This window comes from Ciconia boyciana, chromosome 6 (assembly GCF_034638445.1).
Source record: "Ciconia boyciana chromosome 6, ASM3463844v1, whole genome shotgun sequence".
Taxonomy (NCBI): Eukaryota; Metazoa; Chordata; class Aves; order Ciconiiformes; family Ciconiidae; genus Ciconia; species Ciconia boyciana.
The window spans coordinates 10,866,260-10,889,932 of NC_132939.1; the positions used below are offsets into that span (position 1 = coordinate 10,866,260).

Genomic DNA, 23,673 nt, shown 5'->3' on the forward strand with positions numbered 1-23,673 from the left:
TTTAAGCAATAATTAAAAACTCAGTTCTATATTTCATGTTTCTGCAACAACCCCAGTATCGAACACTAAACTAGTACACTTTAAATCTCAGCTTGATTTTCAGAATTTAATACCAACTCCCACTGAAGTTAGCCTGTCACATATTTCCTTCTACTTTAAACAGCTAGAAGTTGTAAAATATTTCCACAAGCATCTGTGTATCAAACAATAAATGTCTGCTGACAGCTTATACTGCGCTTAACTTTAAAATCACATAGCCTCCTGTCCTAGTTTCGGCTGGGACAGAGTTAATTTTCTTCCTAGTAGCTGGTATAGTGCTGTGTTTTGGATTTTAGTACAAGAATAATATTGACAACACACTGATGTTTTGGCTGTTGCTAAGTGGTGCTTACACTGGTCACAGACTTTTCAGCTTCCCATGCTCTGCCAGGTGCACAAGAAGCTGGGAGGGGGCACAGCCAGGACAGTTGATCCAAACTGGCCCAAGGGCTATTCCATACCATATGACATCATGCTCAGTATAGAAACTGGGGGAGTTGGCCAGGGGGGTAGCAATCACTGCTCAGGGACTGGCTGGGCATCGGTCAGCAGGTGGTGAGCAGTTGTATCACTGGTTTTTTTTTTCCCCCTGGGTTTTGTTCCCCTCTCTCTCTCTCATCTCTCTTCTCATTACAATTTATGATTATTATTTTTTTGTTGTTGTTCCAATTATTAAACTGTTGTTGTGGTTTAACCCCAGCCAGCAACTAAGCACCACACAGCTGCTTGCTCACTCTCCCCGGTGGGATGGGTGAAGAGAATCAGAAGAGTAACCACCAAAACCAGCACAACTGTTCTTATCTCAAGCCACAAGTTTTCTTATTGAGTGAAAGTAAGCTGCTCTTCCAATTCTCTCCCCCATCCCACTGGGGGGCGGGGGGGAGGCAGAGGTGAGCAAGCAGCTGTGTGGTGCTTAATTGCAGACTGGGGCTAAACTACACCACCTCCTAAAATACCTTTCATCAAGAGTTAGGGAAGGCCAATCCCAGAGGCCAGAAAAATCAAGCTGAATAGAGCCTGTCTATTACTCATTTTGCTTATACAATAGTATTTAAATTAAGATGGCAACTGCCTATGTAGAACCCTTCTGAAAAGGGATCTTAAGGAAGAATGTTGTATTTGAGATCCTACAGCAGCACTATAGTTAAGCTGGTTTAAGGACATTGCAACCAACTTAAAGACGACTGTTTATACTGACTTCATGCTCATTTTGTTTCAAGTTAAACCATAAAATCTAACATTTGAATGTAAATGGCACAAACAACAACAAATCTTTCACCAGAACATGTGCCCAGTTCCAAAGTGTTTTGGAACTATTTCATATGGTGTACTGTAGAAAGTATGTATGTTTATGAACTTCATTAAATATAGATTTTTTTCTTTTGTTGTTAAAGTTACCATGAATTTTTCTCCTTTAAAGAAAAAGGGATACAGACTGAAATGAAAACGAGTTTCTCAGTAAGAGAGAGGAGGGTTACACATTCAGTGTCCACTGAAAGAAGCATACTGCTATTTACTTTTTTGCCCAAGTAATTCATTTATTACCCACCAACTACAGAGCAAATAGTACATTTCTTTACTATAATCCTAATTCTATCAACTAACTTCTCAAACATGAAGTGCAGACACAGCAAGTTAGTCTTTGGGACACAGGCGTGCTGCTCCTCAGTTAGCATTAAGTGATCTAGAAAGTGCTGCCACTGCATTACAAGCATCACCTCCACCTTTGTGGTGTTATGCAATCTCACACCTCTGAAGCAAGCTGGATCACCATATTTCTCCACTTAAAGTACTTGAGTCTTGCAATTTCATCTTGCTTCAATTCATTCAGCAGTTTGTATTTAAAATTGTAATAACCTTCAGTCATAGCATACAAGCACAACAGAGATGTGCCTTAAACTATTGCTACTGTGGTGCTCTCCACTTCAGAACAGGATTTGGATTTTATTTGCCTCAGCCACCCAGCATCTTAACATAAATGGAATTTAGCCAACATTGTTATTCTCGTTCACCAATGTTCCATTACAGTCAAAGCTGATGTGCATCAGACTGCCTTGATGATATGAATTGGGGTGGGAAGAGGAGTAGTGTCCTGGTTTCAGCTGAGATAGAGTTAATTTTCTTTATAGTGGCTGGTATGGGGCTATGTGTTGGATTTGTGCAGAAAACAGTGTTGATAATACAGAGATGTTTTAGTTGTTGCTGCACTAGTCAAGGACTTTTCAGCTTTCCGTGCTCTGCCAGGTGCAGAAGAAGCTGGGAGGGGACACAGCCAGGATAGTTGATCCAAACTGACCAAAGGGCTATTCCATACCACATGACGTCATGCTCAGTATATAAAGCTGGGGAAGAAGAAGGAAGGGGGGAACATTCAGAGTGATGGCGTTTTGTCTTCCCAAGTAACTGTTATGTGTGATGGAGCCCTGCTTTCCTGGAGATGGCTGAACAGCTGCCTGCCCCTGGGAAGGAGTGAATGAATTCCTTGCTTTGCTTGTGTGTGTGGCTTTTGCTTTACCTATTAAACTGTCTTTACCTCAACCCTCAAGTTTTCTTACTTTTGCTCTTCTGATTCTCCCCCCCATCCCACCATGGGGGAGTGAGCAAGCAGCTGCGTGGTGCTTAGTTCCCAGCTGGGGCTAAGCCACAACAAGTAGAAAAGCCCAGAAAGGGACACAAATCTGTTTCTGTGTCTCAGTCAGCTGTTGGCTAGAGAGATCACTCTTGCATAAGTTTACAAAAGCCTTCCCTCATTGCCATGAGTTCTAAAATAGAGACAGCTGTCCAAGCCCAAAGTTTAAGTTGTATTTATCCTGCTTGTGAAAAGAAAAGATAGACAAAAATTACTATTTCAGAATATCTCATTTGAAAGTGTATCTAAAGTCAACATTATAAAAACAGGTTGTCTCAATGTGGATTCTAGGTAGTAGCTCATTTGTCTTCAATGTTAGTGCTCTTCCATCTATAACAAGTTAAAGAAGATATTTTACTTTTTAATTAGTTATTTTTGGTTTTGTACTTCTCTTACAAGGGGTGATATTTTGTATGACAGGGAAGAAGGGAGAGACTGATTTAGAGATGAGATTATTATTTATTACATTACACTTGACTTATCCCATATTTGCCACCTGTTTCAGTTAGGGTTTGACAGCTACTAAATAAGACCTCAGGACAGCTAATGTACGCAGAAAAAAATACAGAACGAGTAATTCTTTTCCCCCCAGTAATGCCCAAATCAAAACTAAAAAGGTACAGAAACAGATTTTTAATGTTTGCGCTCTCTGAATACCCAATGGAACTCCTTCTACTGTTGTGTTTGAAGAGTTAAGTAATATTATTTCAGTACCTCAGACTGATCTTGCTATGGCATTTAGGTGGATGTAGTGCAGGCTGCTGTAGGGGACTATCTTGTTTTTATCCCTTTCCTTCACAATGCTGGTGCTAGCATACTTGTAACAGACCAGCTTTTTTGTTTTTAATAGCTCCTGATTCAGCTCTTCATACAGCTGCAAAACTTGCCACTCAGCATATAGGAGGCATCATGAATAGATACCAGCATCCCACTCCTTCAGTACTACTCCACACCCAGCTCAGCTGAAAGCAACCATAAAACCTTAGCCCATCTCCTTTACAGAAAAGGGAAGCATCAGTCATGCTGTCAGACTTACAGAACAGCATAAGCTAATTCCTTCATCTTTCAGGTTTCTAACCATTTCTTGGTACTTCATTACTAGGAAGCAAGTGGTCACAGATTACTGAAGTAGCTTCATAAAACATAACACATACTCGAGAGAATCTATCAGTTTCCTGGGATCAACAGGAGGTGGATAAACAATTTCCTCAATCTGTTTTCGATCGCAATATGCATAAGCAGTCGAAACGTGCATGAACACTTCCAGATTCTTCATTTGCTGTGCCAAGAAGAGGAGCTGTAGTGTGGCAATCACGTTTAACTGAACAGCATCTCTGTTGATTAAGCAGAAGTTTGATTAGCAGAAAGCAAGACAAAAACAAGCAAAAAGAAATAACTAGTCAATTCACTCCTAAATGCCTCAGTGATAGGTATATAAAGTATTCCTAAACACTCCACCCTTCTCAAAAAAGCATCATAGACAGTGTCCTAACTTTCTGCTTAGAACAATATGCCAGTGCCTTAATCTAGACCATCTCTCAATGTTTAGGATAATTTTCCTAAGTTTTACCCTATTCTTATTGTCATCCTCATGCTCCATTAAGAGAGTGGGAAAGTAAGCATACCTTTGATCTCCTCAAGATAAATCCCAATCCTATATTTTTAATAAAAGGTGAAGGAAATAACGCAACACAACACCTAGCTGCCACATGAGATGCGAGTCAGTTTTAAACTTTCTAGTTCAAGTTGAGTTAGGTCAACAACTCGGAAGGCTCAGAGGGCTAGTAAGTTGGAGACTGGCATCTTCTTGTAGGATAGCACAAGGCTCAATAGCACAACAGGATTACAGGAAAGAAGAAAAAAAAAGGAAAACCACCAAGAACCACACTTTCATCCTCCAACTTCACTGCTTCTCATTAAAATAGAGTCCTTAAGGACACTGTAGAAGAGTATGCAAGTTTCTACGATTACCACAAGAACACAGCTTACTGACCAACTACTATGATTATTTTATACAATTCAAATTTTATAGGCTGGAGAGAATATCTAATATGGGCACTAGTTTTCTTGTACACAGTGTACTAATCGATTAAGTTTCAAGAATATAGCTGAATAAAGCTTTATCAAAGTCTTTGCAATGAAGTGTTACATTAACAAAGAAATCTTGGTCCCCCCCCAATAAGCACTAAGTTTAAGACTACTTTATCACACATTATTACTGAAGTGTTGGGGGGACAAGAGAGAGGGGACCACTATCCCAAAGCAATTAAAATCAGTGGAAAATGTTACTTCTCAATAAATTTCTTTTATCTTAGAAAGAAAGTATTATTGTCAGTCTTCACTACCTCTTTCAAGAAGTCAAAGGAAGGAGTTCATAATCAGAGCTGTACGCACCATTTTAAGATACAGAAGTGTATAGCAAATACAAACCAGGAAAGGTTCCAAAATAAGCTCAAGTATTTTGCTTTCTTGACTTTATTCCTACCACTGGCCCCAAGCCAAGTATTTTGAACTTTACATTAGTTATTCCTGTTAAATATCTGATGAAGGCTGCTCTAGGTGGTCTTCAGATTTGTAAGGTTCCTCCAACCATTCCAGCACATCTGTTATGAAAGAGTTGAGGCCAGAGCATCCAAGAAATGCTCACATTTTCTATTTTGCTAAACAAAATACTGGGCCTGCCAAGAAAGCAGAAACTGCCAGAGGCTTTTTGTACCAAGACCCCATTCCACCAGTCTTTCAAATTGTTTTGAAGTGCCTCTAGGCTTTTGTCAGGTTGGCAGCTCTTTAACATTTCAAGACCATGAAACAGTGATAAACATGGGCTACCTTATGACATGTCAGCATACTGTACAGCATTCTTAGAGAGGTAGTGCCAACCTCTGTAACAACTCAAAGAAAATCTGAATAGAGAAGTGTTTTATCTCAAACTTGCTTTACTTCCCCCACCCCCCTCAAAATTGGAGCTATTCCTCCGAGTCAGTTACCCAAACTGGATATTTCTTCAAGTGTTTAAACACTAAATCAAGTAATTGTTTTTGCTAAAAGACAAAAATTATATTTTCTTGCTTCTGGTACTCCTTTCTGTAGCATTTCCTTAATAGATTTTCTGTACAACATGGAAGTTTTCAACTTTTAGTTTTCACCTTTCTCCCTGTGCATCTAGTTCTCCCTACTCCCTGCAAACCTCTATTCTTCTTAATGAAGGACTTTCTGAAGACATGGAGAAAGCTGAGCAGTGTTTAGTCTCCTGTTTGTTCAGCAGGTAGAGAACAAGTGCTAGAACTTTCCCCACAGTTTTGCCAAAAGTTATCCTCTGAAAATGTGAGTTCCCCTTCTAACAAGGAAGGCTAAAGGAATAGCTTGTATTCCCTTCTACATACCAGGAAAAAGCGCTTTAACATTACTAGTGAGCACAGTACATGTACAGCTACAGCTTATTTGTATCCTTTCTACCCATCCCAGATATCAGAGCACCACATGATGTTAGGAAGACTTGGAGTAGCAACACGTTCCCTAGTCTCTTCAACTTCAATTTATTTAGTTTAAGCACTAATAATAGATTTATCTTTTTGCCTAAAGCTTTAAAAAGATATGAACTTTTCCATGTCGAATAGTGTAATTCTAACCTCTGGCAAAGCAGGTTTAAATAATATGCTTCCATCTTCCCAAGAACAAATGAAAACCCAACAGCTTAAGATAAGTTTAGAGGAAAGATGATTACCTTAAAGGGCATCATGAAATTGACCACGCACACAAACTTCAGAGTACATGAAGTAGCCCGACAGGCTGAATAGTCACAAGATTGTGCAGATACCTGCTTTACCCCCTCCCTTTGCATATCATTGGTTTACCAGATCAGAGTGTACAGAATTTGAGACTTACCTTAGTGTTGCATTGAATCTGACTGTAGCAGCACAATGAAATATAATATTAATGCATTCTAAAAGTTTTTCCTTGATTGGTTCACTAAGGTCCAGTTCAGGCTGTGTAAGTTCACTCGTAACTACTATTATTTTTGCTCTAAAGTCTGGCTGCTCATCTCTCAGCCTGTCAAAGAGCTGTCAAAAAAACAGGATTAAAAATTCAAACTAATAGCCAGTGAAGCCAAGAGATACATTTCATTTAAGTGAAGAACCCCCCCCCCATTTTCTGCCTATACAGAGTTATACTGATGATCCTGAGAAGTAAGGAGGTAAGTTAGGAAAGTGTGTTAGGAATATTACAACAACATGTTACTGACTTCCCGTGAACATATTTAGCGATGAAGCTGTGCACACTTTATCCCATACAGTGAAAGCAGCATTGCATGTGTTATATAGAAGGTAGTAAGGCTTCAATTTGCACTTAAAATTTCTTTGAGTCCTGATGTCTAATAGAGACCATTCCTTCTTTCTTCTAATATTGATAGACATCTTGTTTTAAGGATAGGGATGAGTATTAAAAAAATTTAAGTAGCAGTCTAAATACTGTAATCTCTTTTCTTTCAACAGAAGGAAAGGGAAAAGTCTGCCCACTTCCCAAGCTTGATAATAACTATTCAAATTCTTGTAGACTTGCACGAGTCATGCTTTTTTTTTTTAGGTTTAGAAAGCTTTCATCAAGCTTTAAAAATTTCCAGTGATTCAAGAAATGCTGTCCTGGAATTATGCCAGTTTTGGGGAACTTCCAGATGAAAAAAAATTGTTTCTCTGGCTAGGTAAAAGAAAAAGGCAGGGTTAAAGGCTGCATACTGTGTTAGAACATCTGATCAAGTCTAATCAAATTGGTGTTTCAACTATTCTCACTGAAAAAATCTCACCCATATTATAATCCATTATATATTCTCCTCATAATTAACTGGGTTCTAACCATGTGGCTTAACGCACACAGAAAAATTCTTGCCTCATCTTATTTACACTCATTAGTATGCAAGTTTTCCTGAGCAAAGTAGTACTGCGGGAATAAGACACACTTGAAAGTTTCACCAGAGCAGACCTCCTCTCTTCTTAATTGTACAGGGCCAATATCTTAGCATTGTATGACTCAACACAAGTCAATTAAAATGTATTAAAATCACAGCAGTGCTTTTCCCCCCTCCAAGCATGCAGTTATACTGAATACAAATAGTTAAAAGACATTTTCTTACAGAAAGAAGTCAATTCATTTTCAACTATAAATTAAGTCACCTAAAGGTACAGTTTCATGACTCTTAAGGCAACATAAGTTTGTACCGCTACCAAAGAGATTGGTCCCTCTCCTAACTTTTCCATTTCCACATAGCTTCTCCCGCACTGGAAATAGCAAGTAGCCTGATGGCTGTGTAAGCATACAAGCTTGCTGGTCCCAGCTGAAAAAAGATAGGATTTTGAATTTTTTTTTTCAGCTCAACTGAGAGCTAATGCAGCTCACTGTATGGCCACCTAAAGTAGTAGTGGTAATGCTATAGTGAGAATATGGGACATCTCCAGGGATAGAGGTCTTGAATTGATTTCCCAAAAATGCAGCTTCCCCTTAAAGGGCAAAGCTGCCAAGACAGCATTTAAAGCCTCTGCAATTCTTAGTTCACACCGTACAGCAAACAGTGCTTACCTATGGGCAGGAAGTTTTGTCATTTGCAAATAAACCTGCTATGGTTTTAGTTCAAATGATGGTGCCTGCCTCCAGGGAACTGAAGCAACTACCTTGTAACCATATTAATGCATGGTATGCATTATAATAGAAAAGCAGCCCCATGGATAAGCACTTAAACAAAGAACCGGTTTGGCGTAGTATGTTTTATTTGTTCTGCCCTTTTTCACATCCACAGCCATACATTATTCCTCCATACCTCATACTAGCACTGACACCAGTACAAAGAACAAACACCTAGAGCACATGCAATACATATGGCAAATTAACAGAGGAATTAGATATCTAAAGTCCAAAGGAAGTAGAAACTTCAACATTTTTTTGCCATTTGCAGCTCAATTTATTTTAATTATCATTCACCCATTTAGATTTTCAACACTTCTAGAAACAGAATATCCAAGTGTCTGTAGAACACAATGAGCCCATCCAAATGGTGAAAATTTACTGGCAGGGTCCTTACAACTGGACAACTTACAACAACATATCCTTTTCAAAATTTTCATAGTCTTTTGGAGGAATCTTGATTACATTAATGCCAGTTAAACAATACACTTTCAGTCTAATTTGTCTCACCATATGACGAAGACAGAACAAATATCTGGCCCTATCTACATCACTGCATAGATGTGCAACACCATCCCTTTATGCTCTCACTCTAGGGACTAAGATGCAGGTCTACCTCAAGCAGTAGCCCTGCTTACCAGGACTTTGTGAACCTGTTCCAGCAATAAGTACTCACCGAGACTCATAAAACACATCAGATTATACCAACTCCTGCTGAGGTAACAGACTACAAGCAGAAGATTTGGACTCAAATTTAAAAGCCTTTTATAACACATGAGATTCCCAAAAGCCATACTGAGGCTTAAGTCTTATTGAAGTTTAAGTCAGCCCACACTACTGTTACTCTCCCCCCTGCCTGAATATTCCCCACTTTTTATTTGGGTAATAGTATGCACAAAAAAGGAGATTGAGAAACTTTTCCATTCTCATCTCGGAGCTTAGTTTGGAGATCTTTTCCTTGTTTCATGGAGTGACAAATTGAGGGTTTTATGTAGAGAGAATTTGCAACTCTATTTAAGACAGAACCCCACTGATAACTCATTCTGCTGCATTCTATGACACTGCACAGGACTGCAAGCAGGTGCTTTTGAGCTATGAGCTAGAGTTTTGACATGGTTACAGAAAATAATTTACTAGGGACACAGCCATCCTCATGTCTGCTGTAAGCTTAACCAGAGTCGTAGAAATTCACTGCCTTACTTTAAACAAGTTACCCCTCCTAGCCTACATGCATTCATACTTTCTTATTGATTCCCTTTAAGCAGCTCCTAAGCACACATTTTGTAGAGATTACATTGCATCTCAACATACTTCCTAAGCCTGAAAAATTAAACTGCCAACTCCCACGTCCCATAAGAGAAAGACCTGGGTAGAAGTAAACAAACCCTGCTTTAACCAAGTTAATCCTAGAAATCTCTCCCCTTTCTGTTCATCCTTCTCATCATAAACAGGATACTCTGTATTAGAAATGGGCAACTCTGATGGATGGTTCTGCATGTAGTAAAATGCCCAGCCTAGCTCTCTAGAGTATTAAGGTAATGAGTCTTTTCAGGAAGAAAGTATCCCACCCAGCATGCACAGAAAGTCTTTTAGATAACCACTTTGGTACTTCCACACCACAGAATTTCAGTGCCTTTCCTTTATTGTCACAGGTTTATAGTAATCTCTATGACTAACAGAAATCCGTAATAGAATCTGTTAAGAAACATCTCTCTTCTGCTTATAAACAGAAGCTATTTAAACAACCTGTTAGATCACATATTCTTGCTTACTGGTAGATCCAATTCCAGAAAAAGGAAGTACTAAGCCTCATCTTACAGAAAAGAAAATAAGGCACAAGGAGAAAAACTGACTTGCTTGAGATCTTCAGAAGGGACTCAACCCCATCTTACAACTCCCAGTCCACACCACCTCTTGCACATTCTCTTAACAAGTTTTAACTCAGGTGTTTTACTTCTCAGTTCTGCATTACATCCTCCTCCTGAATTAAATACAGGATAATTTTCCACTACCAGCTTTACTAGAGACTAACAGCTTGAAAACGAGCCATAGAAGCACTGCCACGTCTTGGATTTTATATTTCTGTTAGAACAAAAAACATTTAATGACAATTATTTTGCTTTAGACAAACCAAAGTTGGTCTCAAAATGAAATGGGAACATTATAAAGAAGGACAAAAATGTATTTTGTGAGCATATGACACATACCTTGCAGCTGGTAATTTCTTCTACTCGTGCTTCAGGTGTCTGCCCTGCTTTGTGTCTTACCAATACATACACTGCTTTCACTTTAGGACAAGATCTGAGCAGTTTTTCCAGAAGCACTTTTCCCATGAAGCCTGTAGCTCCTGTCAGGAGGACATTCTTTCCTTCATAGTATTCAGGGATGGAAACCATTATGACCTTAACAAAAGTTAAAGACAAAAGTATATTAAAGAACTTCTAGGAGTTCAGATTCACAGAAGATATAAATGGCACAGATGCAAACATTCAACCTCATACCTGAAACAAACACTTAACAGCCCTTTTTTTTTTTTAACCTATAACCAGTACGTAAAGATGCCTTTTTTTCCACCACATTCCAAAAGAGTCCCACAGGGTCACTATAGTCATCTCAAATCTTCTTGTAAACTGCCCCTGTTAACAGTGGCTCAAGGAATTAGACACCCACTCAGTCTAGTAGAATAGCTCAACTTTAGTCTATTTTTATCTCTATGTGCATGGTCCTTTACCACTCTAAGTGGCTGTTCCACATAAATTAAAGGTCGTATCATTAAAATATAATCACGAGTAGATACTTCAAATACGTTGACAGAAGACAGGGAGCCAGGCATCTGCCAATTGCTGGCCCTGGTATTTTGCCTGTGTCAGCAAAATCCCCTGTCATGTCAAGCTGAGCCTTCCTACAAACACTGCTAGGCCAGAGAGAAGATATAGTCAGTTTCTTGGTATGAGACCTGCTAGTTCTACATTGATTACAAGAAAACCATACAGTTTCACAGATGATACAGGTTTCCAACCTTTTCATCAATTAAGTATTCTTTTTCCCAAATAAGTGATTAGAATTCTCACACAAACATGCCTCCTAATGAAACGAAGGGCAAGGGATTGTTACTCAAATCCAGCACAAAGCTCGAAAGTGTTGTATGTTTTGCTTCAGTTAGGAAGTTAACTATGAGAATTATTATTTCTTTCCCCTCAGGAAAACTATGCCACAGACTAACTTCAAACCATTCCATTAAGTCCAATATACCAACATCTTTACCATAACCCCTAAACAGCTTACTTTTCCTGTAGAAGACTGTAGCATGTGGATACACTTCCACCATGTTGTACCAATCTAACCAGACTTATAAAAATAACAAGCTGGTATAATGAAAGTCTAGTTGTAGTCTCCTATAGCAGATCGTCACACAAACCATTACAACCAAAACATTACCAAAAGGGACAGATTCCATAAAACCATGGTACTAAAAAACCCCAACAAAAATGAGTCTCCTTAAACACAGATGGAGGGTGTTTCTTAAGCAAGTAAAAATTACAACACCGAATACCTAAACAGGATGAGAGCCTTTCTTCACCTACCACCCAAGAATAAAGGAATGCAACTTCTAAATATGCTTAGTTCTTTTGAAACAGCAGGCTACTGCAAGCAGGAACTTATCAGGGAATACACATGAGATGTGGTATGTTAGGAGTGAACAACTACAGGCTTAATCTGCATTTTTTGCCTGAAAAGTCAGTCAATATTTTTGGAACACTTGTCTACACCACAGGTACCTGCCATATTAAAGCAGTTGTGCTGTGCTTTTCATGTGTTCATATCATGACAAAGCCTCTGAACAAGTTCTAAATGATTACTTGCCAGAAATGAGTTATGACCTGCACAAGCCCCAGTTTCAGCACTCTGGGTACAAAGTATTATGTTTTGTTGTCCAACACTCCAAATCTTATTTTTACTCCCTTCTTTGACAAGGTTAGCTCCTGCACTTATTAGTGAAGCATCTAAAAAACTAATGGGGGGATACAGTAGCAAGTTTAGAACAGAACAAGCACTACTATTTCCATTGGCCACAGTACATCATCCAAAATTGTTTATTTGAAGGTTGATGAGACCAAAAGAGTTGGATGGAGGGGAAAAAGCTATTTACATTAAACCACTTTCACCACATACTTAAGAGACTTTAATGCAAATTTCAAAGCACACCTCCTGCAATAAAGCATGGAGAGCAAGATACAGCATGCTTATGAGTCATTTTTCCTGTTCAATGTAAGATACAGGCCTATTGTCTTCACTGCGTCTCTTGAAGTCACAATTAATGCTCTCTACTATTCAATATGTCCTCACCATAACTTTCATTTTCCTGGTCTTTGCATACACCATTCAACTCAATTTCCTCCTAAAAATCTGCATGCTTGCTCCCACATATAGGGTAAAACTTCTGTTCCCTCAAAGAAGGAAGAGAAAACCCATGCAACCATTACCATACCATTTTTGTCACCAAGATTCAGTTTTGTTATGGTTCCTACATAATCTTGTTACTAATTTACCTGCCTAGCCATAATTCATATCTTTTACTCCTTAAGACTATGACAGTACTTTCATACCATCAGTTCACTTGCCCTTCCTCCACGGAAAGCTTAATACTACTTCTGACATAATGCCGTATCCCCAGTCTGCAAACCTGTTCACATGGGCACAGACAGTCTTTGGCTACGTAAACACAAGAACCTTGCTACACCACCCAGTATATGGGCTACAGTCCAACATCTGTTTCTAAAGCCTAAACAATGAAAAAAAAAAAATCACAGGGCCAGTGGAAATATCTGTGTTGCTAACTGAAAAAAATCTGACAATATATAGGGGTCATACGATGTAAAGAAAACTAGAAGCCGGAATAGATCAGAAAGTTTCCTGCCTCAGTTATTTCTGACCATGCTCCTTTGAGTATGAGGTTGATATCAGATCAAAATAATTATTCTCCTGAAACTCTTACAGAATACCAGACCTACAAAACATCCAGATCCAAAGCTATGATTAAGTATAATGATGAAATGGGTCCACTTAAAAAAACCACAAGCATACATAAATACTCATATTCACACTTGAGAGGCAGCAACATCTCTATGTTTGCAGGCTATTTTTTCTTTTTTTTTTAAATAGGATTGACAGAATTGTTTGAGAAACTCTCAACACCATTTCCCTTTACCCCACCCTCCGACAACTAGCCTCTTGGAGACTTTATTCATAGCAATCTTCCACACTACATTTGTCCTCTACTTCCATTCCTCTAGAAGATTCCAGCTAGAAAACAGAATTGGTGACCTTTCCAGAAGTACACATTGCTGCCAAAACTATAGCAATAAATATTGGTATTGTGAGGGAACTGCCTAGAAGCACCAAATTTGAACAAAGGATAAAAAACCATGTATGGAATCTAGATGTGAACAAAGCAAGCCTGAAATAAGCAGCCTATGTTTTGCCCTACTAGAAAGAGAGGTTACCTCAACTGCAGGAAAAGGAAAGAATGTTTCCATTCTCCACCTACCGTTCCCTGCCTTCTCTGAAAATGCATCTCCACATGCCAGTTAGCATAGCATTACTGGCAACTCCTAATTTCAAGCTCAGAAGGGACTTATCTCACAGGTATAATATTACCTGTGTTACCTTTTGAAGTTATTTATGGCAGCAAATTACTGAAGGACTACATCATAACTGTTTTTTTAAAAAAAAAATAATTAAGAAATAAGTGCAGTTCCCAGTAGAAATTTAGTTTGACCTCTAACACCTAACAGGCTGGAGTAGGTCCAGAAAAAGATACCAAACCTTGCAAGACAACATAGCAAAGTCAAATTTACCATTTTAAGGTTGATATTTAAGTGTCAGCAATCATTTTATCTAGTTTTAGAGTGCAACTTCTTGCATGTTTGCAATAGCTGAATTGTAGCTATTAATCAGCAATACATATCTTCACCAGGTGTCCAATGACTTGTTAACAGCTACTTCTTCAAATATGCAGGCAGGTAACTCCTATCAAACACAAAATTGTCTAATGCATACTTTGGAATATCCAAATCCCTGTATCATAGCTACTTTCTTGAGCTAATAAGTAAAAACAGTCAAGAAAAAAATCTGGCAGTTGAAAGGAGTAATAAGAGTTCTGTAAAGGATTCTTGCTCTAGAACAGGGATGATCAAAATTACCAGGTGACTTGTAGGCATAAACAGCCTTTAGTAGAGGAAGCTTCTGTTAAGCTGCTACAGAGAAACTGATGCTAGGATACTTCTGAATTCACAGGTTCAGAGCTAAACCAATGGTGACACTTTAAAGATATAACTTATTTGAAGGGTGCTGTCCTTTGACAAACCAAGAGCTCCTAAGCACTTCAGTAAAAAAATCCCACAGTGCAGGATCCTAGCCAACATTCCCCATCTTGTAAAAAATTCTAGTGTCCAAGGCTGAGCAAGTGCTATTATGGAGCAAACAACAGCAGCTCTGTTTGCCTTCAGAGCTACTGCAGCAATATTTAACTCATTGCTTTAAACAGAGGTCTCTGACTCTCAAAAGAAGGCCTGTTTTTAACAGGCAAAAGATCAATTCTCAGATTTGTCCAAACACAGATCAAGATGCTTAAAGATTTGCTTTCCAAGTGCCAGGAAAGCTTGCTGCAGTTCCACTGAATGTTTAAATGCTAAATCCAGCAACTAGAAAGAGTATGCATGTATGTCCTTGTTAGAGATTAAACGGTCTGTTTTCTAGTTTATCGCTGACAAACATTAGGTCAACATGCTCCCTCCAAATTCAATCATATTAAGATTATCACTCACAGGAAATACAAAACATGTATTTCCCAACCTCTCAAGCTTCAGCAACAAGCCACAAAGTTCTGCAAAAATACAGCCTGACAAACTAATTTCTCCCCTTCCCTCCAACAGCTTGAGCCTAGTGCTAGCAGCAGTACAACAGAAAAAAGGTCTAAGAGTAAGGTGGAAGAAACATTTTATTTATGTACATTCAGTAGATGAAGTCCACCTAAACATCAAGTCTGAATGCACCAAATATTTTTTTAAAATACCACACACACATGCATCCACACCAGACAAAAGTCACTACAGAAGTCCCTCATATAGAGCTTCAATTGCCACATTGCAAGGACACTCTAGCAAGCAAAAAAAAGAAATCTAAGAACTGGAGGCACTGGAGAGATTCAGGCAACAAAGGAAGTAATATTTAACTCATGTAAACAAGGTTACTGCCAGAAAGACAAGTCTGGGTCATATCATGATATCAGGTCTCATTTCATTTGGTGCTTTGTTTCCACAAAAGTAAATCAATGAATGCTATCAGCAGAATGTCCACACTTTCAACCACCACAAGGGTCAATGGTATGCCCTATTTGGACAATACCTATCCAGCATATCACCGAAGGATGACAGTTTGTCTTCACGGTCCAAGGTTATATCCATTGAGAAACCTTATCTGTGAAAGATACTGTTTTAGAAGATGAGTAGAGACTGAAGGGATGGAACAGAGCATTTCCTGTTATAAACTGCTTTTGGTGTAAGTTAACCTTAAAGCATACCTATTCCAAACTTCAAAATCATGTGGAAGACTTGGAATTCTTCCCACAGCTAGCAGAAAGACAAGCTTATCCATGTTTTAGACTTCATCAACGTTCTTATCTACTCTCTGCAAGGTCATTTTCTTTACTGGCTGTAAGCCACAGTCCCCTGCAGGATAAACCTGCCAAGAAAATTTAACACATCTCCAGGAGCTGAAAAACACATTGCCAGGTTTGGAAGCTAATTAGAACAACTAGGTTTTGAAGAACTACCAAAATGGGTCCACTAATATTAGGTAGCCAGTCTTTGCCTCCTGCCTGGTAGTATGCCAGATGGCAAGTGTCTCACTACCCACCTTCCAGACCAGTAACTGGAGTGGATTCAGGGTAATAGTAAGTTCCCTCATGTACACCAAACATGCCTTTATTGATGATCTCTACAAACAAGTGAAACACAACAAAACAAAATCAATCTGAGAGATTATACCTAAGTCATCACAACTGCAGTATAAGTGCCACCAGAAGACCTAAAGCTGTATGTGGAATATGGCAAACCTGTGGCTGACACTCAGTATATTAGAGAATTTCTGAAAAACAACAGGCTTTTCAAACTAGTTATGTTCTTCAATCTCAAAGATGTTCAAAGAGACTAACCTAGTACCAATTAAGAGATTTGTCTACTTTAAACCATTTCTCTATTGAAACCCAATACCAGTTAGAGTAACTAATATAGTTAGGTCAAAGTTTACGTAACTAAGTGTATAGCCTTATGTCCACAAATAAAGTAGACTTGCTTTTAAAAAACAATTCTCCTCCTTTACTATCCCTTTATAATTAGGTCATAAGTTGATGTTTTTCCAAATTGTTTACTGTTTGAGCTTAGTCTTCAAGTGCATGTTGAGGGAAAAAAATATCTTTTGGTATAATTAACCTCATTTCTCCAAGTTGCACAGAAGGCATAGATCAATCTAGAAATTAAGCTATTACAGTAAAGCACATACCACATAACAACATTTACTACAGCCCATCTCCAGTTCATGTGGAAACATGTTTAACACTTGTATCCAAAGAACCTTCAAACAAGTTTTAGGAAAACAAGAGGCAGGCAGATTCAAGATTCACTGAACAGGATCATAGTTCCAGATCATTTTATCTAAGTTAATTAGAAATCTGCATTAGAAATACCACTTGTGCTTTTGGTTATGAAAGGATTACAAGATAAAGCCTCAATGTTTATCAAGCTAGTTGCATAAGTCATGGCTCGAGTTAACCTTGAAAGGAGAGCAAAACCTTTCTGAAGAACCCACCTACAACATAATGAACAGAGTAACATTCACAGTTGACTACTACATGAACTGCTGAAGCTACAAGATCACTCAATTCTTATTCATTGCATTAAGCAAGCAAGCCAAGGCATCAATTTAGCCTTCATACAAGCACACTGATATCCAGTCCAGGTTATCACTAGGAAAAGCCTTAGCAGCAGGATTATTGCTCCAGTTGTTACTGTGATACTGTAATTTCACTGGGAGGGCATGTGGGGGGAGGTTTACAGTTCAAAGTATTTTGGAAAGCCAAAAACCAAGTAGAAGGAAGGGGGCAGGAGGGGAAAACAAACAACACTCAAGTGGCTCAGTTTGTTTAGTTTCACAGGTAAGAGACAAATCTAATTAGAACCCAGATGCACATTCCTCATACTGATCTGACCAGACAAAGGTAACTACCCAAAAACTGTACCTGCAATTACATTCTGTTCAAAACATTAGAAGGACAATATAAGCCATCTGAGCTAGTCTTTTACTACAATTGCCTAGGCATGTGCAATTACATTTATTAACAAAGCATTTACAATCAGAATACTTAATATTAAGAACAAAAAACCCAACTCTTATTCCTCCCTTGTTTTAAATTATACATATTATTACAGAGTTAGAAGGCTTGAGTCACATTTTACAGCAGACATTACACAATGAATTTGAAATCCTAGGAATCAACACTTCCAGACTCCTTCCATACTTTCCCATACATTTTACAATTGAAAAAAAATTCCAAAATTATCAACCTTGCTGATCCTCTCAACTGAAGAGTTTCAGGCAGTTTAAGAAAGATTTACCGGGGGGGGGCAAGGGGGGACAGACACGGGATGGGGACAGGACATAATTCATTATTTGACAGATACATGTGAATGTTTAATACTAATTCACTAACTATACTTCTGCAAGAAGATCCTCAAATGCCCTTGATCATGTTTCCCCAAATCCTGACTTCTAGTGCCTTTGTAGTAAAGAACACCCATAGTAAGCATACTCACAGCTGGTGAGCTGGTTGTTGAACAGCTGTAAAGGGTTCAAGTTTTAGAACTCTTCCTTAAAATTACAGTGAAGTCCTCCATAACCAAGAACTTAACTCCTTAATGTTTAGGTGAGCCATTTCAAAATTCTTCATGCAGAACCGCAGTCACACAATATAACTTCTTAACACTGTGCAATTCAATGGCTTTCCAATGCAAATCAATAAAGATATTTCCTCTCTCATTATGTTCCTGCAGAATTCCCAATAATTCTTCTGAAACCTAAGAATAACTCCTTTATCTGACAACTGCTCTATCAAGTTGTATTTGCAGCCTAATCACCTTCTTAAAAAAAACCCAACACAAACCCACACAAGTTTACCATTCCTTTTTTCCAATACACATACAACAAAACCCTGTCAAAAAGTTAAAAGCTCATTTTCACAACTTTATCTTTAGAAATAGCTTTAACACATAGTTAAAGCAAGTTCTACTAACAGATTGCCTACCTGTCCTACAAACAAGACAAATAAGAGTGAACGCCAGTTAAACAGGATGCATGAGGCTTCTCTCTTCCTTCTTAGAAGGACAGAGGTATTTACTCCACTCCTATAGCTGATACTGATCATGTAGACGCTCAATTCCTGTTTATGCTAATAGATGCGTTATTTGGATCTATCATTTATGCCTATTGCACAAGAAGCCCTACAAATTTACAAACATCAAGCTGAACAATGACATGGAAAGGTTGGTATGATGTAGTGAATATACAGCTACCAACACCAAATGGCAGCTTAGCAAGGTCTACTAAGCACTCTTTCTAACCACACCCAAAGGAAGAAAGTAATAGGGTACATCAATGAAGTCACACATTCGTTGAGAAAGTTTGGAAAAAGCTTAACAAAGGCAAAGAACAGCAGCTTTACAAAGAGGGCCTCACTATAAACCCTGGGTTGGAGACACTCAAAAGAAAAAAGGCAAATAGGAATACCTAGTCTCTTCAGAGAGACAGTATTTCTTAGGACTGTTTGCAACTCCCAAACTTTTAAACGTGTTGAGGCTAAACAAAGCATAGCTGGAGAACTGTATTACTGCAAGGTTCAGAATTAGCAACTGGGAGAAACACTATGGATGTACATGAAGGTACTAACCATGCCCAGCCATTAAAGGATTACATGAGGTAAGTCCTCTACCTACAGACAAGGTACCAACTAACCAAGTACAAATTTTGATGATATTGGTTCCTCTTCAGAAGTTTTTGTTTGCTTTAAGTTACCCAGCAGCTCTGCTTCCTGCAGATAAGTAACAGGCATACTGTACTGAACACAGACCCTCCTCAAACACTGACTATTTTGTGACAAACAACTGAAACGTACACACAAAACATGCAATTTCTGGCTGGAGAAGCTAACCAAACCTGAAATCACTGCAGTGATACAGCCACATCTTCAACAACATCTAGTATATTTTTTAGCACTTGCTTAAACTTTCCAAATTGCTGCATAACCATTTTAGCTTGTTATACATCCCTTCCAAGCACTGGAAGCACGGTGCTTGTGAGGAACTCTGAGTTCCTACAAGAGCTAGAACTCAGGAACAGGAAGATGACAAAGGATCTTTTGCTTTATAGTAGTCAGGAGGAGATTCAGTTTGGCCTCTCAGGAGCTAAGAGGTTCTATGGATGGCCTGATTCTCCATTTGTAGGAGAAATGTTAGTACAGGTATTTCAAGACATCTATTACCCCAGTTTTCAAAGATGACTCTCAAGTCGAATCATGGCATACGCTGTCAGGAGTTGCAGTATAAAACTGACACTTAGTGATGCTCTCTGCTCACATCTGGCTAGTAGATATCCCATACATTTTCAAAGTCTGAGTAACACTAAATACCAAATGAGGAGAAATCCTTTGCTATTATAACTGATAGTTTTGCTTCAATGCTAACTTTTTATTGACAAGTATCAGCTGCTTAGGATGATTAAGATGTCAACAGGTTGGTTTTTTGTAACTATAGGAAGGAAAAGTACTTATGTACAAAACATACCTCTACATTAGGCAGTCACAATTAATGGAAAACAATTGCTCCACTGTGCTTTTACTGTTGAAATTATTGTCTCTAGTAAATCTTCATTAGACCTGCAGTCCAGCATAAGGTAAATAAAGACTAAGTAGTTGCAGTAAAAAGTTACAGATCTAGATTTGCATATTACTTTATAGTTCTGCAGCAGCTAGGGGGAAAAAAAAAAAACCACCACCAAACCTGCAAAGTCAGTCTTTCTTATTCAGTTCTGGGAGGTTTTGGGTGGGGAAAGGGCTGATTTTTAAGCCACCTATATTTGAGGGGAGGGTACAAAAACAGGGTAGAAAAGCTGAAGAGTAGAGAGCCTAGAAATACATACCTAATACCATTATTTCAGCAATTTGGAGATTATGTATCTCAGATATGAAGCACAGACATGATACACAAGTCAGGGAAGTTGGGGGGTCAAGAAATTCGAGCCTGCTACAGTATAGATAAATGTCACAGATAGTAAAACTCCTACATGCTCTACTTCTGGTTTAATTATTATTGAAACAGTTATTAAAGTACTAAAGACTTTCAGTTGCTAAAGCTGTGAAGTAGGTTAAATGAAATTAAAGGTTTCTATTTCCATGGGATTCAAGCTGGTTTCAATTACAAGTTTGCTACCAATTTGGTGTATCTTTGCTATTAGCCACACTTTAAACTTCACTCAAGAAAGTCTTTCTGTAAACCCAGGCAGCTTCTGCTCCACAAGGACTCCAAGCCTCTACTCAGAGTCAGGGGCTGCTGCACGCACTAAGAGCTATCACAGCTCTCAATCTACTATTTCTTGATGCATGGACCCATTGAACTGGGACTCCTGTTTGAAGAAACTCCCCATACATTCTTCTAAGCGGGAGAGAAACTTGTGGCCTTTTCCTGTAAGGCTCTTCCTTGCACTAGCCGCAACTACACGGGCTCTGAGAAAGGGGAACTACCGTGGCAGTACAGCCGGAGCTGGGGGAAGCCAGAGCTGCTTCGCAGGAAGAGCCGGCGCGCCGCTGCTCGCAAGAGGCCCATCCAGCGACGGGAGGGCAAAGCAGACGGAGAGGCGGGCGGGCGAGGAAGAGCGCGGGGAGATGGGTGGTACCCTGCGGCTCCGGGCCCAGCGGCAGGTGAAGCGGGCCGCCACGGACTCCAGGGCTTTCGGCCTCGCCCACGCGAGAGCGCAGCGCGGCGGTGCCGAGACAGTCGCCCGGAAGAGCGTTTGGGGATCCCCCCCTTTTCTAAGCATCGATCCCAGCAACCGAGCTCCTCCGCCTGTAACGCGCCTCCGGCCTGGCCGCCTACCCGCCACCACGACGCACCTCAGAGCTCCCCGTCCCCAGCGCCTGCCTGCCTGCTTCCCTCCCCCCCCCACCTTCGCCCGCCCCCCCCCCGCGGCTCCCACCGCCCTCACTGCCCAGCAGCCTCCCGGAAACGCCCGACAGCGGCCGGCTCCCCCCGCGCCCCCCTCACGGACCGCAGGAGAGGATGGAGCGGCTCAGCCCGCGGCCCCCAGCCGCGCCGGCTCGCCCCGACTTCCCGCCGCAGCTCGGACGACCGCTACCTGCTCCGAGCGGCGACCCCCGCCGAGCCTCTCTCGCCCACTCGCCGCGCCGTCCCCCGCTGCTCTGAGGGGCTCAGATCAGCGGTCCTAAAAGAGCCGCTCCCGTTGGCCGTTGCGCACACGGTACCCGCCCGCCTATTGGCTCCTCGCTCCGCCGCTCGGAGGGACGAGGACGCCGGGGGTTGGCGGCTTGCAGGAGCCCCACCCAGTGCCGCGGGTCGGCGGGTGGGGCGGCCGGGCGCGTGCCGGGGGGCTCGCGGGGCGGGGCGGCGCGGGGGGCCGCGGCGGTGGTTCCGGCCTGAAGCCCACCCGCGCCCCCCTGCGCGGCGGTTGGGGCCGCCGCCGCCGCGCCGCCTGCCCGCGCCCCCGGCAGCGCAGGCGCGGCCTCGCCGCCGTGGGGGCGGCGTGGGAGGTGCCCAGCCGCCCCCGCGGCGGCCTCCATCCCCGTGGCGCTGTGAAACGGCCGCCCCGCTGTCCCCAGGCCTGCGCCGCGCCACCTCCGGCCCACCCGGAGGAGCTGCTCCGTCGCAGGCCGCCACCGGAGGAGCCCGCCCTACCTCCTTGGGGCTCTGCCGCGCTTCACGCCACCCGTGAGCAAAACACGGGCCCATCACGCTGTCGTATGCCCGTATGTGCGTGGCTGCTTTGTACATCTGACACCTGAGAGGGGTACCCAACGACTCGTCACTTGCCACAGTGATTTCACTTGTTTCTGTTAAATGTCTAAAACTTTGAATATTGAGATACTTCCGGTTGAAATTGAGATACAATTTCGGATGAAATCGGCCCAAAGGCCCAAAACCGATTGAGGCTTTATAAAGCAACCACAGCCTCCATAAAAACGAGCCCAGTTGTTAGAGGAGTTAGAGAGGGCCTGGGGCAGAGGTGGGCCATTCCCACTAGGCTGGCATTTCCACAGCAGCAACGCTGGAAACATTTTCAGCAGCGTGCACCTCCAAGCCAAAGCCTGAGGACCCCATGCAGCGTTACCTGTGCAATGTCAATGTTATCGGCATATTACTGATACACGTTGTACCTGTGCTACAAAAATCATTGCACTCCACTTACCTCACCGTTTGTGAGGTAAATACTGCTAGGCTACAAAGCAACACACCATTATGCCATGCCCTGTCCCCATACGCCGTCTGTTTCACAACTAAATATTGCACAGATGGACATGCATCAGATTAAAAAAAGAATAATCAAGCATTCAAAAGTTAGGAAACACCCCATATAAGCTTGTGCAAGCCATATTAATTCAGATTACAGTGCATATAAAGTATTCTATGAGAACTGTTGTACAGTCTTTGCTTATGCAACTGCATGTTACTGTTTAAGAATGGCTTCTGCCTGATCCAGGCCATGAAAATGGGAGCTGTGCTCACATAATCCGCAGCGATTCAATAATGATTTTATCCTTATTGTTAGATGTGTACTCTCATGATGTATCTACTCCATACTAGTTAAACCTAGTACCTAAGCACTTCTTGACAGAGTACTTAGAATCACTAAACTCTTTATTATAACTGATAGTGGACAGTTTTTCAGAGACACTATTCCTCGGAAAATACCTGCTCATTGAAGCTGAAGCGTTATCTGATCATCTAGGAAAACCAACTCAGGCAGTGCAAAGATTTGAGTCCAAATCTCCCACATTCCCGCTGAAAGGTTTCACTACTTTGTTGTACGCTATTAGGGCACCAGCGTTTCCTTTTTTGTTCTAGTGAAATCCTGACACATGGTAGGCAGCCTTACTGACTATAGGGATGAAGCTGTTTCATTTCAGATTCCCCAGTATGGAAGAGTCCACTGCAGCAGAAAGATGCAGATGCAGAATTGCAGTCAGTGCACATGGACTCTTCAGAAAATTT

The 23,673-nt window shown here is 40.8% G+C and overlaps 1 protein-coding gene across 2 annotated transcripts in view; it reads right to left on the reverse strand.

The window, feature by feature from the left end:
- Nucleotides 1–22,072, reverse strand: part of FAR1 (fatty acyl-CoA reductase 1) — a 40,781-nt gene extending 18,709 nt beyond the window's left edge. The window contains exons 1-4 of one of the 2 annotated variants that reach the window (XM_072863836.1): nt 21,803–22,072; nt 10,549–10,743; nt 6,554–6,729; nt 3,823–4,002 (exon numbers count right to left, since the gene is read on the reverse strand). In XM_072863836.1, the coding sequence (XP_072719937.1) occupies nt 3,823–4,002; nt 6,554–6,729; nt 10,549–10,737 (545 nt within the window). In that variant the 5' untranslated portion in view covers nt 10,738–10,743; nt 21,803–22,072. The remainder of the gene's footprint in view (nt 1–3,822; nt 4,003–6,553; nt 6,730–10,548; nt 10,744–21,802) is intronic. The other variant, XM_072863837.1, reaches the window with a different exon arrangement.
- Between the last annotated feature and the right edge of the window lie 1,601 nt (nt 22,073–23,673).